The 18499-nt window shown below is 42.5% G+C and overlaps 1 protein-coding gene across 3 annotated transcripts in view; it reads left to right on the top strand.

Moving 5' to 3' along the window:
- The window catches only part of PGM2L1 (phosphoglucomutase 2 like 1), a 94210-nt gene that overhangs the window by 27496 nt on the left and 48215 nt on the right, over positions 1 to 18499 (top strand). For all 3 annotated transcript variants that reach the window (XM_038403982.2, XM_038403971.2, XM_038404007.2), the window contains one exon: positions 9593 to 9760. In XM_038403982.2, the coding sequence (XP_038259910.1) occupies positions 9593 to 9760 (168 nt within the window). The remainder of the gene's footprint in view (positions 1 to 9592; positions 9761 to 18499) is intronic.

The following is an 18499-nucleotide window of genomic DNA, read 5'->3' as shown; positions in this document are numbered from 1 at the left end:
TTTAAATACAGTAGAACCTCAAAGATGCAAACACCAGAGTTACAGACTGACCGGTCAACCGGACACCAGATGAAGTCATAAGTAATCAATCGGGCAGCAGCAGAGACGACACCCGCTTCAAAAAAAAAAAAAAAAAAAAAAAAAGGTACTGTACCTGTATTGCATCTTAAAGGTAGGCACATTTAGGCTGCCTGTCTCCACCCCACTCCCATCCCTGCGAATGGGGCAGCCACTTACAGCAAGACACTGGGGTTGCCAGCCCAAGGCAGCTGGAGCCAGGTAGCAGAGCAGGAACAGCCTTGAGGTCTGCATTGCTTTCACCCCTCGCTTCCCCCCTCCCATTGCTTTCACACACACCTCTGCAGATAGGGGGACAAGCTTGCAAACTCATGCAGGGGCTGAGTAGGGAGCAGCTCAGCTGCTGCTGAAGTGTGGCCTGGAGTGTCGGCTGCTGGATCTGAAGCCTGAAGTGTGCTTTATTCAGAGTTACAAACATTTCAGATTTCAGAGTAGCAGCCGTGTTAGTCTGTATTCGCAAAAATAAAAGGAATACTTGTGGCACCTTAGAGACTAACAAATTTATTAGAGCATAAGGTTTCGTGAGCTACAGCTCACTTCATGCATCCGATGAAGTGAGCTGTAGCTCACGAAAGCTTATGCTCTAATAAATTTTAGTCTCTAAGGTGCCACAAGTACTCCCTTTTATTTTTGCAAACATTTCAGAGTTATGGACAACCTCCATTCCCCAGGTGTCCGTAACTCTGAGGTTCTACTGTTGGTATTCTGAGCAAGTTGAGGACTTTCCATAGCATCTGCCCCCCCCCATTCACATACCCTTTCTATACCCAAAAACTTGCAGAGACTCCTCCACATATCAAATTAAGATTCAGCCTTAAACAGTGTTCAACTCTCTCTCCTTTCAAGGTACTTGTCCACTGATCTCAGTGTGGGGGCCACAGTGGATGGACAGCCAGAGGGAAAGAATTCTTAACAGTGATCAGTGAAATAACAAGAGGGTTTAGATTGCCTAGTTTAATGTAATCAAGGGAGGGTAGGGGAGGGCTGTTGTATTTCATTTAAACTGGTCAATGTAATTGCAACAAATTAAAATTTTTTTACATTTAAAAATGTACTCTGCACTGCATGCATACCCAGATATCTCAAATTCTTAAATACATGTGACATTCTATATCTTGAGGGATCACCCTGCACCCCCATTTTCATCCTTATAATATGATTGTGTGGTATCCAATTCAAAGTTTGTCATGTTGGGTCATGATGACCTGAGCATTGTTGTTAAAGTGATGTGATAGTAATTGTTATAGTAATGATTTAGGTTATAATTTCATGTGTATAGTTATGAGGCTGAAAATGTGTCTTCATGGCTTAAAATAAGCCCAGGCAAAAACTCTCCAAGAGCAGAGAGGCAGTTCACACCTTACCAGGGCATGTATGGGACAAACCCAGCCCAGCCTCACAGGAACAAAGGACAGGCCAGGCAACAACAAAGGATCTGTTGGACTCTGTCACCCCCCCCCCCCCTTCTTTGGTCAGTTTGGGACTGCGGTGAGGTAATGCTCACCTGACTCTGAAGGGGGGTGGGGGGCAAAACCAAGAGGGAAGAAAGAACATGATAAAAGGGAGAGACGTTTGCCATGCTCTTCCTCTCTCTTCCACCTCCATCTACAGACATCACACCAAGCGACTGAAGCGCTGATCAAAGGGGAGAGCCTGGCTGAAGGGCAACCAGCCAGCCTGTGGTGAGAAGCATCTAAGTTTGTAAGGACACTGAAAGTGTTAAGATCAGCTTAGAATGCGTTTTGCTTTTATTTCATTTGACCAAATCCAACTTATGTTTTGACTTCTCACTTAAATTTGATCTTTGTAGTTAATAAATTAATTTGTTTGTTCTACCTAAAGTTGTGCGTTTGGTTTGAAGCATGTCATAGGCTCCCCTTGGGATAACAAGCCTGGTGCATATCAATTTCTTTGTTAAATTGACGAACTCGTATAAGCTTTCAGTGTCCAGCGGGCATAACTGGACACTGCAAGATGGAGGTTTTTAGGGTTGTCTGGGACCAGAGATATTGGCTAGTGTCATTCAGTTACACAATCCAAGGAGCAGCTTACATGCTGGAGGCTGTGCGTGAGTGGGGGTCTCCCAGCAGAGCTGGATAAGGCTGCCTCCCAGAGTCGAAGATTGGAGGGACCTAGCAGATCACCAGTCCGGATAACACCAGGGGAACGTCACACATGTGCTGGCTTTGCAATAGTACAGCTTGGGTGAGCACTAACCACAGGTTAGTTAAAACCAGTGTTTGAGTTATGCCAGGTCTTGTCTGCCAACTGGTGTCTAGAGTTAAACATCAGCAATTAAGGCATCACACATGGTGGCTGGACTCACTGATCGTTTAGCTGACATTTAATACTGAGATTCATTGTGGTGTGTTGACCGCAGCCATACTAAGTGAGACAAAATGGAACCTCTTTCTAGCCATCGGCTCTGTCTCCACTAGAAGCTGGTCTTTGTATATGTTACACCCTGCAGGCCTGAACCGTGACAGTTCAGCACTCTGGTCTCTCTCATATGGGTGATTTATCTGGTATTCTGAAAGATGGTGGTAAAGAGGATGAGACTAGTGCTGGCAAGTGAAATCCAATACTGGTGTAACATTATTCATGGAATTCAGGGGTAAGCCCAGAAGCTCCTTGGTGTGAATTCATCCTTGTACCAGCACTACTGATTTCAGTGTACTTACAACTGAGATTAATTTAACCCTGTTGTCCAAAAATCAGAAATAGATGCACGGTATTGCATTTCCTGATACTCTCACTCTCTATAGAACCTTCAGTATAGGTGGGCTCTGAAGCACATCAGTTATTTTTATCCAGCCAGTTCTCCCAAAATAACCTACTGTACTTAGATCACTTCCAGTCTGACTTCCACCCTTTCACAGCACTGGAACTGCCCTTCTAGTAGTGTTCATTCAGCTCTTTTGTTTTGACCATGGCTCCTTGCTGTTTTTTCCCTTTTAACCCATTTTATTCACCTGTTTCCTTCACTTTGTGTTTGTAATACTTTATCTGCAGTCTGTCCAAGATAGCATGATGGGAATGAATGTGACTATCTTCTCTTTGTTTGTCTGATATAGATAACAAAGCTGAAACTGTCCAGTCCTCACCCGCTTTCATACATATATTTTGACTGTACCAAATGTAAGATGTACTGTAAGCACACTGATCCTGATTAAGAATTCCAGAGGACGTGTACTTAAGCACTGTTCACATACTACTATATCATAGTGACCTAGAGGAAATCAACCCGGACAAGATCCTGATGATCTTGTAGAGCGTATGACCTTGTGGGGAGAGGTTTAAACTCTTCTCTGAGAGAGAGAGAGAGAAAGAAAGAGACAGAGAGAGGCAACCCCAAAGAATTTTTCCTATTCACCAATCATGGTATTTCTTCAGTATCTTTGCTGCCAAACCTCAGGAGATGGGGAGAAGTCTTTAAGAAAGTCTTGGGGAATGTCAAGGAAATAGAGCAGCTAGTTTTTCAGCTGAAGTCTATTCAGAATGCCGTATTGACATTCTTGAAAAGTCTGTTAAAGGGGCCCAAATTTTACATCAAGGCAGTAGCTTCTTGGCGTAAGTTTAAAGGTGTTCCAAGAACCTGCAGCTCCCATTTAAGTCAGTTGTAGCAGTTCTGAAAATGGGGCCATCCATATTTATCTTGTGCATAGAATAACTTTCAAGAACAAATGGTGTATGTGTGTGGCAGGGGAGAAATGAAGGCCAAGAAGGACTGCTGTAAGGCTGAGATGAAAACTGCAGGGGTGAGGGTGGGGGAAGCATTGGAACAAATAGCAAGTTAGCACGGAGTGGAGAAGGTCCAGTCAAAACTAGAAAATTCAGATATCAGTGTCTGTGGGTCCCTTCTTTAGTTGCTTTTACTAGCTAGAGTCTCTGGCTGGCTCCTCCCTGTAGTTTGTTTAAAGTATAATGTACCCAGATCACTGCATCCACTTTAATTTGTATTTAATGTTTCTGACCTTTTAACATCTTTCTGAATTGTTTTCAATTTATAATGGAGGTAGGGGGGAAAATTCAGTCTTAACTTGAAAATTCACTTAAAAATTGTACCGAGTGTTAACAAAATTGTACTCTTGGTTGACAACTAATAAAAATGGAAGTCTCCAGTTAATTAATACCACCCTACTACTTATTGTCGGAGTGCTTAGTCTGAACAGCTGCTCCAGGCAGAACATCAGTTTTTGAGAAAGATGTTGCTGTCTGCGTGAGTCACAGTGTGCTCTGTAGTAAACATGCTGTGTATCAAATGCTTAAAGGCAGCTAAGCTCAATATAATTACTTGTAGAATTTTTTCATGTTCAGTGTTATGGTTGGGATCTTGTATCATCCCACAGCATCAATAATTTAGTCCCCTTGCATACATGTGTATAACATCCATTGTTTGACTACAGTGCAGGACAGTGAATCTAATTTTTGAATAATAGAAGGAATGGTCAATATTATAGGGTCATGCCGTATGATATCTATTTCAGAAAGAAGCATTTTGGGTAATCTTGGTAGCATTGCATTTGTATAGCTTGTGTGCAATGCGGCTGAGTTATTGTTGACATTGGAACCATAACTTTGACTTTCCTAACTTCAGTTCTACCGCAGCCATAATGTTGCACAAGCATAACTTATTTGTCTTAAACCTTGGCTTGAAGACAAAACAAACATAACTTGAGTCAAACCTAATTGTGTAGTAAGTGACAGTTGGTCTCTGAGACTATGTGGATTTTCTCAGTGAAAGTCATGAGCTTCCTCATTCTGGAGAATGAAACAAGAGGTTGCTCTTTAACTGGGTATCCTGAACCACAAATCGCAAAGCTGCTATGAAGCTATTTAGGCAGGTTGCATGGCCTACTTGAGAATGTAGCAGATTTCTTCAAACTTCCCGCTGCCATCAAGTTCCATCATCCTGTAATTTAAGTCTTCCATTACTGTTGCCTTGCTCTAATGTGCACAAAACAGAAAGCTTCTTGAGTAACAATTATATTGGCTAAAGCTAACAAATAGATCTGCTATCAGATCACTTTTAGAGTCAATTGAACTATAGAGCTCCATGTGGGTAAAAAGGCCTGCCTGTGAGGGTACAACTGCAGGTTAGGTACAGTACTTAAATGATGCTCTTGATAACTCCAAATTAATGCCTTTTTAAGAAAGAGGCTTTTGTTGTTGACTTGCCATAGTAAGGCAAGAAACCTACTTCTGTGTCATCAAATTCACTTGTAATCATAGACTCATAGAAGATTAGGACGGAAGCGACCTCAAGAGGTCAGCTAGATCAACCCCCTGCTCAAAGCAGGACCAACCCCAACTGAATCAAACTTAAATTTAAAATAATTAGTTGCAAAACATGCTCAGCAGCTGACTTCATCCAACTACTGTTTGTTTAAAAGTCAGTTGTTTCTGCATTCTGGTGATATCTGTAGAAGTATGCTACCAGAGAGAGTCACACACTGACTCGCCATCCACATACAACTCATGGATACTTGGACTCTAGACCATTAAAAAATAAACTTTTAGTCTGATTTGCCATTAATTTTACTGCAAGCCTTTCTAGTTGACATAGACCTCTGAGGGTGTGTCTACACAGCTGCTGGGGCCAAGTCTTGTAGCCCACAGGGACAGACTTGTTTTAGTGGGGCTTACATTAGCATGCTTAAAAATAGCAGTGTGGATGTTTGGGTTTGGCCTGTGGTGCCTAGGGAGTCCAAATGTCAAAGCGGTGCCTACACAGCTTTTAGCACACCAGCCTAAGCCCTACAAGTGTGAGTCTGTCGAGACTCGCTCCCGGCAGCTGTAGACATACCATAGAGTCCTTGGTAAAATGCGCTTCATTTAATTTCACTCATATCCCCAGTCACTCCAGGATTTGCGTCTATCTAATTCCATAATAAAGAAGCAACAAACTAGACAGAATTATTTGAATGGCAATTAAAAATAAAAATAGCAGAGGCAGAAACAGGTACTGCCAGAAGTTTAAAAACAGCAGTGCAGACCTTGACCAAATAAAAGCAGTTTCAGCTTTCCTGGGGTAGATTTGTACTGGGTTTGAGGGATCAGGTAGGGAACATATCTAAGACCAGTTAAATTAATTAGATCTAACTGGATTTTTCTGTCATGGAAAGACAGTATTTTGAAGGAAATATCCTCTCGGAATGTATATTCAATGAGGCATGTCATTTATTGTTCAATAGCCCTATTGAACATCAACATGAATCTTTGAAATAATGGACCACTTGTTGGTAGGCATAATGATGAGTCAGTTCAACCTCAATCAAATGGGATTTTTCCAAATAATAGGTTGGATAATGGATTGGAGGCTTTTGACCATGAGAGAGAGTTTGATACTGTCTTCAGTTGTATGATGGTTATACACAAGGACATCTGAGCCATTCTTCTGGTTAAGTGTCAGTGCCGATCCTAGAGAGACCAGGTGCATGAGGTAATCGGACCAACTTCTGTGAGAGAAGTTTCAAGCTTACACAGAGCTCTCCCGCCTTGTGTCTCTTGTATTATAAATGGTAGCTATTTGCATACAGTCTCTAATTCTGACTTGGATTTTCTGACCTGATATTTAAAAAATCTTAAGCTATTGTCTGGGTACTGTGTGTATCTATTATAGTTCACTGGATTCATGGCCAGTGAGGATTGCTAATTCTTATTTATTTTTTCGATCTCTGAATTAAAAAAAAAAAAGACAATACTTCAGCACAATGATTTGGAGCTATTAAATTGTGCATATGGTTAGTCTGTGACCATATACCCCTGTCATTGTTATCCAGTTGATTCCTTTCTTATATGCCGACTTGTTGCATCTTTTCTTAAGATAGTTTATAAGCTCCTCATTGTGGGAACCACCTTTTTCTATATGTTCAGATAGCATCCTGATTGTTGTTGTAGCCTCTGGATGCTACTATCATACAAACAATGGCTATGGGCCCAATTCTGCAAACACTTGAAGTTTGGTGGGACTACTCATTGGAAAAGTTACTCATGTGCGTAAGTGTGTGACTGGACCCTAAGGTTATATGCTAGTTTCAATTGCATCTTTTTTTACATAGAATTTTCTAATTGTAGGCTTAAAGGGACATGATTTGAAAGATCATTTGTCTGAATGTTGTACCTACTATAGTGACAAGTCACACCTAAAAGTACTGTGGTTTAAAAGCTAGCAAAAAATTCTGAATCTTTATTTTGTGTCTAGTCAGTTTCATCGTTCTCTGCAAATCTTTTCTGAAAGGGAGAAGTTTTGCATAAATGTAAATGGTGGAGAAGAAATGCCCTATAAAAGGAACTGGAGACAAAATCAGAGCATATTGTTTAAGTCTGTTTTAGAGAATTTAAATTGGCAGCATTCTTTGTAAACTTCCCATACTGGTCTCTATCCAAAGGCAAATTGTATTTGACAGTCTGACTGTTGGGTGAGAGTGAAGCATTCCTCCCCATTCCCCAGTTATAAAAAGAAACAGCTGAGCTCTGAAGCGTAAAAGTTAATATGGACCTTGTGTTTACCGAGGATGACTTCCATCGCTGAGGTTGAAGAAAATCTGTTTTGATTTGATCATTCAAAATTGTATGTTGGATATGTACAGTAGAAAAATAAAGTTTACACACGCACACTTGACTATAGCTATGTATACAAGTGCAATACAAATATGGAAGTGCACATGTATTGGTTTGTGGAATTCAGCAGTAGTGAAGGCAGAATTTGTAAGGTTTGCAAATAGAATAGCTATGGAGTAATGAGCCTCTAAGTTCCACAAGGAGAAATGTTTTCTAAAACCAGCCTCCACGCTTACAGCTTCCCCCGAAAACACTAGGAAATTCAGTGCAGAAAACATACTGAGGTTGCACAATTGGAACCTTTTTATTTTTAACTTCAATGTTAATCAGCAGTTGTGCAGCATAAGACATCAAGATGTGCCTTTTGTAATAAGCAGGAATACTTTATCCCAAAGAGGAATAGAAAATGGTTCATATGTACCATGTAGTGCAAATACAGTTTACACACACTGGTATTCTTCTGGATAAACCTCTAATTTATATAATTCAGCCTTGCTTCACATCAAGCAATAAAAGTTGCTGTTGGAACTGCAGTTTCTGCTTTGCATTGCCAGACTTTATAATTATCTGTGCAGTCTTCATATTGCATGAATCCTGGGTTTTATATATTAAAATATTTTTTACAATTCTGTTAAATTATTGGTACACCACAGTAATATATTTGTCCCTGCTTAGAGACACTGAAGCTGCTTGTGCATTCATATTTACATTCTCCTACATTAAAACAAATCTTGCCGTAACCTTTTTTTTTTTTTTTTTTTTTTAAACTACTGTGGGTACTCACAGATCCAAACACATTTCTGCGGCTGAATGTAACTTGAATATCCCTCACACGTCCTGACTGTGACACAACTTACTTGTTGCTTGACTCCTCTGCTTGTCTCTCTCACCAACAGAAGTTGATCCAATAAACAATATCTCACCCACCTTGTCTCTCTAATATCCTGGGACAAACACCGCTTCAACAACAGCATATCATCTGTTTGAGTAACTTAAAGCTAAACTGGACAAAGCACTAGGGAATGGTTCTGCATTAGCTGCTAGAAACAAGATTACATAATACTGTATGGGGTAGATTTTTTTGAAAGGCACCCGTGGAGCCCAACTCCCACTGACTAATGGTGCCTTTGAAAATTTACCCGTAAGCCTTTTAAAATCCCCAATTCCTAGTGCAGCTGACAAGCAATTTTGTTGCAACGTTTACATTGCAAAGCTACTCCAAGATATCTGATTCTAGGTCTTAACTTTGGAAAGGAACATCTTCTGGAGTACAAGTCACTTCTTTATTTATTGAGTCTTGCATAATTAGGCTTGGCAGAGTTTGACTTGATCAGTTTGGATAATATAAAAAGTTGGTTTTTAAGGTTTTTGCTGATTTTTATCTATTTAACTTTTTACAGTTGCAGGAAATTGTGGGGTATTTCAGACAAGAGGAAGGTCAGAGAATAATTATTTAATCACAGTAGATGTGGAGATTTAGAAAGTTAAAGCTTTGTAACCGCAAAAACACAAATAGTGAACATCACTTGTCAAAATATGCAAAATAAATTTGAGCCTTAACTCAAATTCTAGCAAGTTCTCAAGCAGCATTTTTCTTTCTTTGCCTATATGTAAACTTTGATTATTATAGATGGGAATGTTTGTGTTGATTTGTGTGTATATGATGAAATTGACATTTACCATTAAAAATCTACTACTTCCAAGCCTATGCATAATTAAATATGTTTGAGTAGAGAACATGCTAGAAATGACAAAGGTTAGAGCAAAGAGTGATCCTTTCTTACACCAACATAGAACTCGTATTATAAAAGAGCTAGTGGATATGGAGACCACTTCTTCCTATCCTGTGAATTTGTTAAAATAATTCTCTCACTAACTGCACTGCAGCAGTAATTGTTCCATCAGATCCTCCTTGAGCAATGGGAATAGAACCTTTGTTTTTCTTTTGCAGAACCCTAAAACAAAAGAGCAGATTGAAAACCTGGTACGGAATGGGATGAATAAAGAGCTGCGGGATCGTCTCTGTTGCAGGCTGACCTTTGGGACTGCTGGACTTCGTTCTGCCATGGGGGCAGGCTTTTGCTACATTAATGATCTTACAGTGATCCAGTCAACACAGGTAACTTGGGTAGCATTATACAGGCAGACTTCTTGTTTATGATTTTGTAGTAATCATCTTGATCACTTAAAACTGTGCCTTTCATCTTCAAAATTCACAACACATTTAAACTTATTTGAAGCTATATATAGGAATTGTGTCACCCATCACTGAAATCCAGCCTCAGGGGTGGAATGTGGCAACTGTTCAACAGTACCCAGCAATACCAAAAGGACAGGAAGTGTAAAAATACTCATCCAGCTAAACCTGCGCAAGGCATCTTAGGTAGGCCGGATGTAATTACCTAAAGTGGAATTTTGCCAGCGAGTTAAAGCTTTTTGTGTTAACTTCAGGGGACTCATCTGACATTACATGAGCAAACAAAATGCTCTTGTTTGCAAGTATTTGAAGGATGTAAATACTGAGAGTAATTTTCTATATTCTCTATTTTCAGGGTTTCTATCCCCTCCCCCCATGTGAGTGGCAATCTGGTGTGTGTGTGGGGCGGTGCTTGCCTTTTTGAGAGGGTCTGAGTGTGATGAAGTGGGAATGTTTCTTAATATTTTGTATGATTACTGTGCATACCTCAGTTTCCCCTATGTGCTGCATGTTGAACTAGGTGGTGGGAAGGATTGTTTACTCTGCCAAAGTCGCAGCAGAATATGGCCACTCCGATGGCTGGGCATGATGCCTGGCAACTAATGACCCTGGACGGCCCCCACCCCCTGCAGGAAGCCAGCAGTTTTTGTCCAGCTAGGGGACAGAGAGGTAAGATAGATAGCCAGGTGATCTTGTTCAGACCAGGAAGAGGAACAAACGATGGAGGAAAGACCCTTAAGATTGTATAGTGTGGGCTGTTGGAAGTAGGAAACATGCTTCTGGACTGAGGACAAAGGAGGAGGGGCAGGACTGACCCAGGTGGACCATGCTTTAATTTTTTCTATTCTCAATGCTAATTAAGAAGTTTCTATGCTGTTCCAGACATCTAATACACCCTTCTTTTACAATGCTGTCTGAGTCACTGAGGTTGGGGGTACGTTGCTTCCTTTGCGTGTGCAAGTCTCCCCCAGGTGGCCAATTCGAGTGGGCTCACTGAGTGAAATGGGTGCTGAAGGCTCTAAAGTTTGGAGCCAGGAGGCAGTGAAGCTAAGGGGCTTACCCCAGTGAGAGAGTGTGACCCTAAGGGGTTAACACTATAAAGGGCTCCTCCCAGAAACTGTTCCAGAGCTGTGCAAGAGCACCAGACCTGTGGCTCTGTAACATTGAGGCTCTCTCTGCCCCTCATTTGAGCCAGCATCTGGAAAAGTCCTGCCCCTTTGGATGGGGTGCTGAGAACATGCAAACTTCATGTACATCAGACTGTGAACACACATTGAGATGCATGGAGCAGTTCACTTGTCTCAGATCTAGTGTTTTAGATTGAGTACTTGTGGCACCTTAGAGACTAACAAATTTATTTGAGCATAAGCTTTCGTGAGCTACAGCTCACTTCATCGGATGAGCTCACTTCATCGGTAAGGTGAGCTATTAACAGCAGGAGGGGGGAAGGGGGGACCTTTTGTAGTGATGATCAAGGTGGGCCATTTCCAGAAGTTGACAAGAACATGTGAGGAACAGTGTGGGGGGGGGGGGGGGGAGAGGGAGAGGAATAAACATGGGGAAATAGTTTTACTTTGTGTAATGACCCATCCACTCCCAGTCTTTATTCAAGCCAAAGTTAATTTCCCGTTTGGCCAATGTACGTGATGACATCAGCCACACTATCAGAGGCTCGTTCACCTGCACATCTACCAATGTGATATGTCATCATGTGCCAGCAATGCCCCTCTGCCATGTACATTGGTCAAACTGGACAGTCTCTACATAAAAAAATAAATGGACACAAATCAGACGTCAAGAATTATAACATTCAAAAACCAGTCGGAGAACACTTCAATCTCTCTGGTCACTTGATTACAGACCTAAGAGTGGCAATTCTTCAACAAAAAAACTTCAAAAACAGACTCCAACGAGAGACTGCTGAATTGGAATTAATTTGCAAACTGGATACAATTAACTTTGGCTTGAATAAAGACTGGGAGTGGATGGGTCATTACACAAAGTAAAACTATTTCCCTATGTTTATTCCCCCCCTCCCCCCACACTGTTCTCACACATTCTTGTCAACTGCTGGAAATGACCCACCTTGATTATCACTACAAAAGGTTCCCCCCCCACCCCCGCTCACCTGCTGGTAATAGCTCATCTTACTTGAGTGATCACTCTTGTTACAGTCTGTATAGTAACACCCATTGTTTCATGTTCTCTCTGTATATAAAATCTCCCTGCTGTATTTTCCATTACATGCATCCGATGAAGTGAGCTGTAGCTCACGAAGCTTATGCTCAAATACATTTGTTAGTCTCTAAGGTGCCACAAGTACTCCTTTTCTTTTTGCGAATACAGACTAACACGGCTGCTACTCTGAAACCTGTTTTAGATTATGTTAATCTTCATGGGGTGCTTGCACGCTGAGAACATCACATTGAAATGAATAGATCACTTCACATCTTCTCAGACCCTCCTGTGCTGTCAGTGGATGTGTAAAGGAGTCCTTCCCATCCTCACTTCCTGTTTAAAGGACACTTCTGACTGCTCTAAAATCTGCATGCTTGCCTTGATTTTCTTGAAATTAGCTATGACTCATGGGAGTGCAGAGCAGAGTAGGGTTGGTGATTCAAACTTGGGGTCATTTGAGCTAGGGTTTCCAGAGATATAATCTGGGAGGGAAAAAATAGCCATTTTTCAAAAAATTGGTGGTTTTTGTTTTTTGGGTTTTTTGGTTATATTTGGGTTTTTTGCCCTGAGGTAGAGATCAAACTGTTTTGATACAGGTCAAAATGGTCTGTCAGTTTTGATCTCAGGTTTTGCATGGCACCTGCTAATTCTCTGGGGGACTCGGGAAAAATTGCTGCCCCAACAGACCCACTCCTTGGCTGTATTTGGCTCTGCAGCAACTTCTGTCTTAATTTCCCCCACCTTCTTTTTGCCTTTCTTCTGGGGAGAGGATGAGCGAACAAACACATGACCAATAAATAGTCATGTTGCTTAACACACTTACTGGAAGGTGCTCAGATACTATGGCAATGAGTGCAGTATAAAAACTTCTGTAGTACAGAATCAGTGTTGGCACTTGGTTTAGCTATAGTAGTGATAGGGATGATGGAACTTCTGAAGGAAAAAAGTCTTGTGGCCTTGTTTGTTAATAAATGTCTTGCTGCAAAGAAAGTTAATTAGTCACTTCACTTTTTGACCTGTCTGGTGTTGAGTTTGGAGCTGTTCACGCTCCAAAGGGCTGAAAACCGCATGCTGCCTTTGTGTTTTGAGTCTGCTGAAAGTGTGAGTGAGCTTGGATTGGCTGACAGAATAAACGTTCTTGGCAGGAAGTGTAAAGTTTCATTTTATGCACTAGGGAATCAGTCTTTCCTAGTGCTGTATCGTGTGAATTATTTTTTGTGTGTGGGTTATTGAAAGTCAAACTGGTTCGTATTTACTCTGTAAAGGCTCTATTTTTGGTTACTTTCTACGGTTAGGCATGCTACTGTGATGATCTCGAGGAGCCAGCTAAAACTTACTTCTGAAGCAGAAAGGCTTTTGATTTAATCTCTGTTCATTGAGTACTTTCAGTCTTCTTTGTTTTAGGATTTTAACTACATTAGAGATAAGGTATAGTGGGAGTATGTTAAATGGGTAATCCTGATTTACTAAAAAATGTTAACTGCTTCATTCCCAAAGCAGTACTTTAAATGGCCTTTAGTGTAATTTTAAATTTGTTCCTTTTAAGGTGTTCCATTGAAGTATTTGTTTTAAGTATACCTTGTACTCCTTGGCACCAAAGTTTTGTGATTGAACTGGAGGTCATACAAAGTCACAAAGGCCTGATCCAGAGAAGTGCCCAGCAGCCACTAATATTCACTCTCTTGGAGGATTGTGAATGCTTAGCACTTTTCTGGATTAGGCCCAGGAATGCAGTATAAATCTGCAACAAGCATTAGTTTCTAGGCATTAGGATTACATTTAGTATGTTACTGAAATCTACCTCCAAAGATTTTTCTAACAGTGCTAGAAACACTATTGCTCTTTTAAAATTAATATCAGAAACACAAAATCCTGAGCCAAATCAGGGTTGGGTCAGAGTAGGAGAAAATTCTAGCCTGTGTATGTCTGGATAAACATTAGATATTCAGCAAATTGATATTTTTCTAAAGCTACCTGCCTCGTGTATGATCAAGTGGCTTTGGTACTCTAAGGGTTTCGGTGTCTGATCTTTCTAAAGTTCTCAGTGTACCACAAAGTGGTGTAGAATAACTAAATGGTTAATGGTCCATATAATTATTATGGAAGTGTTTGAAAGCTGTTAGTGGTGATGCTGGGAATGGAAAGCAGAGAAGTTCCAAAAGGGAATGGGATTTCAAATAATTCTTGTAGTTTAAATATTGGCGATATTCTGGGTTCTCCCTGTCAGCTTTCTCCTGTAGCACTGGCACAAAGTACAAATGTTGACAAGCTGGGAGCAATTCAGCCCACTCGCATCTCAGATTTGGGGTCTCTTGCTAGCTAAATGATATTTAAATGAGGTGGTGAAAAGAATTCCCTTATAGTGGATATTGTAACATGTCATAAGTGCCAGGTAAAACTCCCACATGACTTTTAAAGATATAAAACAACTGTTGTTTTCCCACACAGTGAATATGCTCCATATACAAAATTTTCGTAGGTAAACATTTTTTGTAGGTTGAATCCCTAGTCTGTAGAAGTAGGTGCACTATGAAAAACCTGCCACACTTCGGAGGAGAGTATTATCATTTAGATTGTGGTAGCATCCAACCGTGCAAGGGACTTTCTAAACACAGACAGAGATGAGCTCTCTGCCCTAGAGAGCTCACATTCCGCAAAGACTAAGGCCTAGTTTACACTGCCAAGTTTTTTTCACTAAAAGGTAGCTTTTGGCGATGAAACAGCAGAGGTGTACACACTGCAAAGCCACTTTTTGCGACGAAACTCCTCAGTTGCAGTGCTGTAATAAAAGCACCTCCACGAGAGTGATAGGACTTTTTATGCAAACGTTTTATCGCCAAAGTGCCAGTGTAAACACCTTGCTTGCTTTTATCGCTGTCATTGGCCTCAGGAGATGTCCAACAGTGCCTGCTATAACAGCGCTGCTCATTGTTTTGAACTCAGCAGCCTTGCAGGCTTGTGCTTCTTCCCATTCAAAGCTCCTAACACAGCTTCTGACAGCTGGCGTTGTGCTCTTTGCTGGGAAACGGAGCAAATCTTTAACCTGGAATGTTCCTGCTGTCTCCCACACTACGAACGTGCAGGCAGGCAGGGGTGGAGGGGTGTGTGTGTGTGTGTGTGAGTGAGTGTGAGAGAGAGAGAGAGACTCTGTGCTGTGCAGAGCCAGAGAGGCAGCTGCGGGCTGATGTCGGGGTTTCCTCCTCCCCCTGCTTCAGGACATGTTGCTTTCCGCCGCTGTCTGAACTTAGGACACAGCTTGCCAACACACTCACTCTCTGCCAACACACTCATTCTGTCTCTCCCCTTTCATACACGCACACTCCCTGTCACACACACACACACTTCAGTTGAAAAGCAGCTGACAATCTAGTAGGATGCCCATGGAACAATGGGATTGAGAAACCTGCCCCATGAGGCATTGATAGAATCATAGAATATCCGGGTTGGAAGGGACCTCAGGAGGTCATCTAGTCCAACCCCCTGATCAAAGCAGGACCAATCCCCAACAATTGTAAACCCTTCCCAAAGCACCCTGCAGCCAGTTGCACAGTGGGATAGCTACCACAGTGCACTGCTTTTTGTCATTGCAAGAGCTGCTAGTGTGGATGCGCTGCAGCCAGGGTTGTCCCTAGGGGGTGTGGGGCCTAGGACAATCAGCCTCCTTGCCGGAGCCCGGTGGCCGCTTTCCTCCTTGCTGTCTGCCCACTCGCCTCCTCACCCGCCTGCCTGCCGCTCACCTCCCCGCTAGTCTCCTCACCGTCCGCCCGGCATGCCACCCGTCCGCCGCTCTCCTCGCAGTCCGTCCGCCCACTCGCCGCCTTGTCCCCCTCCCACTTGCCTGTCTGCCACTCGCCTCCACACTCACCTCCTCACCCTGCTCTCCCTGCCTGCCTCTTCACCTGAATATCGGGACAAATGGCGTCCTGATCACACATTGGTTGGGACGCAGGACAAAGGGCTAAATATCGGGACAATCCCTATTTTATCAAAGCACGGGGGCCACACAAAGTGCAGGACCCAGGGCAGTCACCCTGATTCGTCCTACTCAAGGGACAGCTCTGGCTCCAGTGACACGAGGAGCACAGTGTGAGCATGCAACGGCAGCTTGTTTTAAAGCGGTTTAATAAAAGTGGTCTAACTTTTGGCGAAAAAACTTGGCAGTGTAGACATAGCCTCAGGCAGTTGTGGGAGAGAGGAGAGGGGATATAACACATTAACAATGTGACCAGGCTAGAGGTAGGCCCCCATCATTCTGCCCCAATGAGTTAACTGCTCATTTATGTGCAAAGGATGATTTGAAAGCTGGGAGTGGCCTAAGGATGCTGGAACTGGGCATTGCTGTGGGGAAGGAAGCAAAAGGGATAAATGGTGGCATGAAGGACAGGGAGGGGAATTTAGGCCATGTCTAGGCTACTGCTTATGTCAGCAAAACGTACGTCACTCAGGAGTGTGGGGGAAAAAAACCACCTCCCTGAATGACAAGTTTCACCAGTATAAGCGGTAGCATGCATAGCGCTATGTCAGCAGGAGAACTTCTCCGAAGTGGTTAATTTAAATCACACAAACAACATTGATCAAACTAACTAACTAACAAGTCACATTTGGGGGAAGGAGGGAATCCGAGATGAAGATGGAGGAGAGGAACTCAGGACAACTGTTAATGGTAAATTCAGTTAATTTAGAGATTACCGAAATGGAAGTGAGCAGTTACATCACTTCTGCTAGTGGCCAAGAAATTGCCTAATATACATTCTCTCACTACTATAGAGTAGCAGCACTGTCAATCCCAAGCATTCAAAAATGAATCAGTCCCCAAAATCATAAGAAAAAAATTGCCTTATGGGCTTTTGCACCTGTAGAGTTCACTTTTTAAAACTGTTACTTGCATGGAAGCTGAGATTGTCACAATCCTGTGACTCCAGGAGCTGGGGCTTTAAGAAAACCTAGAACGTAGAGGCTCATGATAAAATCACAAGAGTTGGCAGCACAGAAATAGATGAATGGAATTGTCCCTTAACCAAAGCAATTTAAAAAATGAAATCATCTTTGTGAGAGAACATGGATATTGTTAAGGAAAAGTTAGTATATGTGACTCCATTTTGGTTTGGGGCCCACCATTGTCTAAAAGCAAGCCCATCATGCACCAGGAGGAGTGTTCCTTAGATACTGCATTTTCTCCCCTTTGTTTCCAGCCTGTCTCAACTCCCGATTTCTGTTCTTTGTTCCTAACTCCCTGCCTCCTGGCCTTGTGATGTGGGCCTCCCATCCTGATAATAAAGGTTACTGATGCATTGCTTTAGGACCACGTTGTGTAGTTGAAGTAATAGTTTAGCAGGGGGAATGTACCTAGCAGGGATAGGTGGTAGATAAGGAAAGGGTTTGTCTATTGGCTACGGTTTCCGATGTACGAGGGCAACATGCTTTGCTAAAAGATTAATCTTTGTATAACCTGCATTTGGGGTCCCCTTCTGACTGACACCATGCTAGAGCGTAATAAACTTAATATCTTTGGGAACTCTGCAGTTGTGGACTTTGTTCGTGTGCCTCAGCCTAGACTCGAACTGAGCGTGACCTATCAGGTATAATTCGCAACAGTTCTTGGCGACCCAGATGGGACTCTAGGCTAGCCTCGACGAGCGAGACCGCATTCCTCCTCACGGACAGCTCCAGCCGGCACAGGGTGAGTTCACCTTTGAGAACTCTGAGCAGTGGGAGTGTGAGCCGTCACTTAGGTGATAAGATGGCACATTTGATGTCCTTTTTGGTAGCCCATTATGGGTTCTGGGCAGAGTGTAAGTAAGGGGACCCCTTTGGCTGAAATTCTTGAGAATTGGAAGAATATTTCTGGTACCCATGGGTTAGGTAAAAAGAAAGCTGTAATCTTGTGCAAGGTTGAGTGGCCAACACTAACAACTCAATCACCTCTCGAATGGCCACCTGATGTGTCCTTTGCTGGGGAAAAATTAACAGCACTTAGGAAAAGGCTGGAGGACAAAGCTCCAGCCCAGATGGATTATTGGTATGTATGGGACAACTGGGCTTATGCGCATGCGAAAAGATGTCCTCTTTCCTCCTCCTTTTCTTATTTATCTCAGGTGTCTCCAGCCCTGCTCTGTGCTATGCCTGCTTCTGCCCCTCCTCTGGCTTACCCTCAGCTTTCTGACTTATGCCCGTCACTTCCTTGCTTGCTACCCCCCAACCCGTACAGGCCCACTATTGACCTGCTGGTTGCTCTGCAAGCTCCCCTCATTCAACAACCCCTTGTTAGCCATGGTACGGACGGTGGTGAACAGATAGTCTTCCCCCATGTTCACCGCCCCTTCGGCCCAGGCGATTTCGTAGTATGGCAACATCAGATGCCCCGCCTGCGTGACAATCCAGAGAAGGTTCTGCAAACCATTCAGTCTGTATTTACTGCTTTCAGTCCTACATGGGGAGATGTTCAGGTAATCCTGGACACACTTTTCACCCCGACGAGAAATA

Source organism: Dermochelys coriacea, chromosome 1, assembly GCF_009764565.3.
Source record: "Dermochelys coriacea isolate rDerCor1 chromosome 1, rDerCor1.pri.v4, whole genome shotgun sequence".
NCBI lineage: Eukaryota > Metazoa > Chordata > Testudines > Dermochelyidae > Dermochelys > Dermochelys coriacea.
This window is presented reverse-complemented; position numbering and strand designations above follow the sequence as displayed.